The 4,796-nt window shown below is 40.5% G+C and overlaps 1 protein-coding gene across 1 annotated transcript; it reads right to left on the reverse strand.

The window, feature by feature from the left end:
- Positions 1–102: 102 nt before the first annotated feature.
- Positions 103–4,424, reverse strand: LOC118409057 (multidrug resistance-associated protein 5-like; the record flags this gene model as incomplete). The annotated part of the gene is made up of 9 exons (XM_035809925.1): positions 103–219; positions 598–645; positions 1,055–1,192; positions 2,396–2,499; positions 2,799–2,876; positions 3,231–3,403; positions 3,540–3,608; positions 3,838–3,915; positions 4,281–4,424. Coding segments are annotated over 9 exons (922 nt in total), but the record flags the coding sequence as incomplete, so codon positions are not given.
- Positions 4,425–4,796: the final 372 nt, after the last annotated feature.

Genomic DNA, 4,796 nt, shown 5'->3' on the forward strand with positions numbered 1-4,796 from the left:
CATTTTCATATTTCCTATTTTGCTTTTAGAAAGCAAAGAAAGAAAAGTTGTAAAGCGCGTTATTGCAAAATATCCGCAAGGCACATCGGTATAGCTTAGACGAATGAAACCATAAACATGGCAGTGACGTCACTTACTCTCATCCAAGTCTCGCGAGAACCTGTTCAGGATCCTACCAGTGGGAGTGACGTCAAAGAACTTCATGGGGCAACGGAATATCTGCTCAAGAACGGAAAAGACTTTCAATCATCAAGAAAACGTGAGAAATAACATCATCTAAAGTAGTATCCTTAACTTTGATTTTAACTTCTATTATGAGTAAATGAGTCAACGAATGGCATCGGTCTCAATTTATCATCAAGGGACTAAACATGTTGTTCAGATGTTTGATTGGTACACCTCAGTCACCTCACCTATCCCTTGACCTTCTAGTGGGTCGTTGGGGCACCATGACTATTTGTGGCACCACCCTCCTCCATCTAGCTCTAACTTCCGCCACACGCATCGCTTCAGCCAGGCCTAAGATCAGCTAGGCTTGATTGGTACAGATCCATAATAAAAATAAAAAAAACACAGCAAGATCGAACATTCACGTACCGAAGCAAAGACTGAGTCGTGCATCGACGAAGAAGCTCCGAGAGTCACCTGACAAAGGAAAAAGATAGGCATCATTCAACATCGTCCATGACGTCACAACTGCATCATATACCGTTACGTGTAGTCCTTATTTTATTTATTTATTTGTTCAGCTGTATAAGAACAGCCAGGGCTGCCCAACTAGCCATAGGCTATTGCCAAGCGCTAACCCTGGGAGAGAAAAATACATACATGTTACAGATACAATCACTGCAATAAACATTGTTAATATAAAATCACTAGCATTAACTTACATTGTAGAAGCAAAACGGTAACCGTTACAAATTTACATCATATACATATATATATATACAATCTGTACACATGGAAAATCACATAGCATGAGGTAGTACATGTACTGACATTAGTTCACAGTAGTCCTTAGAGGGAGAATTAAGTTTCTATATACATGGTTTACCTTGACGTAACAGTAGCCCTTGATAACTGCGATCACCAGCATGGCCACCACAGTCATGCCATAGATCAGGATGTAGAAGTTCAACCTCGGGTTCTCGGTCAGGTTAAATGTGCTCGGGTCGGATTGGTTCAATGGTACCTGTATCAAACAGAGACAGACAATGTAGTACAATATACTGTAGTAACCATTAAAGGTAATTAAAAGACGATAAGAAGGCCGGCATTGATTTTCTTATACTCATAAAAAAATATAATCATTATTAGGACTTTTCCATGAACAAGTTTGGTCATTTATCTTGAAGAGGGCTGAAGCGTTGAATAAAAATCCACTGAGTGTGCGTTACTTTTGTTAGACCAAAATTCTAAAGTTTGAACAAGAGATTGTACATCTAAAAGATTTTTAACCCCAACCCCATTAGTGTGCCTTTAGTCCATGTTGTTTGATTATAAGGATGAAATCCTCTGGGAACTCCAAAACTGATGCGAGCGAGCGAATAAAGAAAAGTTTGGCAAAAAAAAATGCCTTCAGTATGAAATATAAGTGGCCAGGAAGGCTGAACATAGGACTAAATACACATAGTATGGTATACCAACAGTTAGGTGTAGGGACCAGCTAGTACATCGTACGGGTGCAAAACGTTTATTTTCTTCTTGAATCTATCCGAAAAAACAACAGACCTGACAAAAAAATCAGTGGAACGGGTATCGCCTATCAGAAAATGGACACATTATGTCAACAGGCGTTTGGGGTCTTACCGTTCCAAGAAGACAACAAGAGTTTTACAGTCAAAGGTACAAACGTGTTTCTGATACTTTTTTTCAATCTATGGCATATATGTGCTCATTTTACACTGCTTTGCACAATGTACTGTGTGGTCGAAAACCTTTTTTTTTTAAATGGCCGAAAATTGATGCGATCGAGCACGGATGCCATCCATATAGTCAAGTCAACATGGCCTTATATGCCAGTGCTCGAAATACCACCTGCATATGCAGTAATGTTAGTGCAAGTAAAATCGGAGATGTGCAGGTATTTTTGGTGTCTACCTGCACCTAACCTGCACTGGTCCGTGTATCCGTGTACTGGGGTTTAGACATAAATGTCCTAAGATGTAGGTGTGTGTGGATTGTTATTAGCTGCATTGACTGTTACCACCTATTTAGAATAAAAGAAACATAAAAATGACTCCTCAACAATTTTAGTATGATCCATACTTCTTACATTCTTGAGTAGTGCAGGTAAAATCTGTCTGGTGCAAAAATTTTCAATGTTACCTGCACAAGTGCAGGTATGCGGAAAAAAGTATTTCGAGCCCTGTATGGAGTAGCGTAGTGTACATACCCCACTTCCTTGGTTCAGCCAGTACGTCAGCCACCAGTTACTGAAGACCATGGACGCCGTGTTCAGGATGAACAGGAGCATCGTTAAGGTGCAGACGATTACACCTGCAGATGGCAGAGACGGATAACATTATCAATTAATTAATTAATGAAAGACCTTTAGTGTACATTCATGCCTCGACAGGCTAGGTACAGGTCATTGATAACAGACATAACAGACATATGCAGAGACAACGGGGTACAATTTAACTATTTCAAGGTGCTATGCTAACAGGTTGGTTGATATCTTCTCGTTTCTTTGTACATGTGTAAACTTTTGTGTTTGAAATCGCAGTTCAGCTATTTCAAGAATGACTTCTACCAACACAGATGAACTTCAAGTTAAGAAAATATATTTGTCTTACCTCCACCAGCCTTGACATAGGACCAGTACGTCGCACCGGCCACTGTTCCTTTGTACTTCTCCTCTTCGGTTACCAGTTCTAGTGATAAAGGCAAGACAAGAGAAAACCACTTCAACAGGTATGAAATGTTTTGACAATCGTGTTTGTCGTTATTTGGCATCTATATTTGTCTAGTACTTCCTAACAATATACTCAAGAGTGCAGGGACTAATTTAGAGCGAGGGTCTTCTTCACGAATCACAATTTTCTACTTGCGACATTGACATCAGTGATAGACAGAGCAACCTTTTATTTATCTTTGTGTCTTTGTGATCGAACAACATCTGTTTAGAGCTGTGTACGATTTCATCTTCACAAAACCCTTTTCTCTGATTATTTCTTGCTAGCTTGTGGTAAAATATGTTGTACTATGTACATAAAAGCCCGAATTACTTTGTGGGTCTCCGTCTTCTTTCTTTCCCTCTGATTCTGGGTCCAAGTCTTCTCTCTCGAGCGGTTCTTCTATGTGTCCGGCCGTCTCGCTGGCGGTGCTGTGGACGGACCGGATACTGTAGGACCGCTTCAAGTTCATGGAGCCACGGACGGAATCCTGTCGTTGGAACGACCTGAAAAAAAAACGAAAGTTAAGTCACAATTGATTTTCATAAAAACTTTACAGATAAAAGATTACAGATAAATCGGTACATCAATGAAGCCAATGGTCTGTCTGTCTGTCTTTCTTTCTTTCTGCCCTACACTTACCTCTGTGACGCACGTTTGGAATCCCTCCTTCTTAGTGACCGCTGTACAGAGGGGTTCCTTTGCAGGGGACTGAAAAAGAACAAATTGCAAGTGTCACTTTCACTAAACAAAGCACTAAAACAAATGGCAATGAAGTACAGTACTGTAGTACGAACATCCGGTGGACCAATTTGTAGTGGCAAATTTGAAGGCTTTAGTTCTTCTGCTACCATGTATAGGCCGCAGCCTGTTTGTGATGGTGCCTGAATGGCTCAATTCACAACATCATGTTAATCTACCAAGGCGTGTTTGTAAGAACCTTTCTGTCTCGATCACCACGTCCTCCTGCTCGACAATCAGGTCAGCATCTTCCTCGTCCTCCTCATCCTCGTGAAAGCTGTGAAAAAGAAAAATGCATAGATTTAACATACAATGCTAAACTTTCTTCCAAAACAAAGGTATACACTGGTCAAATTTTCAACGACCACTGTCGCCTTCTTCAGGATTAATACTGATAACAAAGTTTAGCATTGTACTATGATTACTTTTAACACAGATGAGCGTCCATGATAATGCATAGATTTAGTGTTACTGTCGTAGTATAGACAATTAGCCGTACAATACTCTTATCATGACAATTCACACTGCGCATAAAAGCGAAATACAGGAATATGCCTTCTAAGACCTTACTGCTTTCCTCAACGAAAATTGTGAGCGCTATCGTAAAATGGAGTTTGCATAGCTCAGGACACGTAGACTTACTTCAGGATGAGATTAGCATATTCTCCATTGAGGTTCATCAGCTGACGGTGTTTGCCTTTTTCCGTGATCCGGCCGTCGTTGAACACGATAATCTCATCACAATCGCTGAGATACTGAAAGAAAAATAACGAAAAATGGTTACATCTCGATGTACGATGAAAAACAAAGTCACAACCCAGTATACCTCGACTTTTTGTGAACAGATCAGTTGGCCTAATCTTCTAAAGAAAGTTGTTGTTTTCTGACCGACCAGTCAGAAAATATTACGTATACGATGTTTTCTTGAATTCATTCTGAAGTCAGCAATAGAAACGGGTAAGAAAATCGCTCAGTTATGCTCTGGTACCGCCCGTGCCCGAAAATAACCCTGTAGCTGCATTGTGTCCGATGGGGGGGGGGGGGGGCGTAGGGGTCCTAAAGTGAAGAAAAACACCCCATAAACTACCCGATGGGGTCCTTTTTGCAAAGCGGGACCTTAACATTTACTAGATTACAATGCACACAAAATATTATCAT

The sequence above is a fragment of the Branchiostoma floridae genome, unplaced genomic scaffold, assembly GCF_000003815.2.
Source record: "Branchiostoma floridae strain S238N-H82 unplaced genomic scaffold, Bfl_VNyyK Sc7u5tJ_910, whole genome shotgun sequence".
Classification (NCBI taxonomy): Eukaryota; Metazoa; Chordata; class Leptocardii; order Amphioxiformes; family Branchiostomatidae; genus Branchiostoma; species Branchiostoma floridae.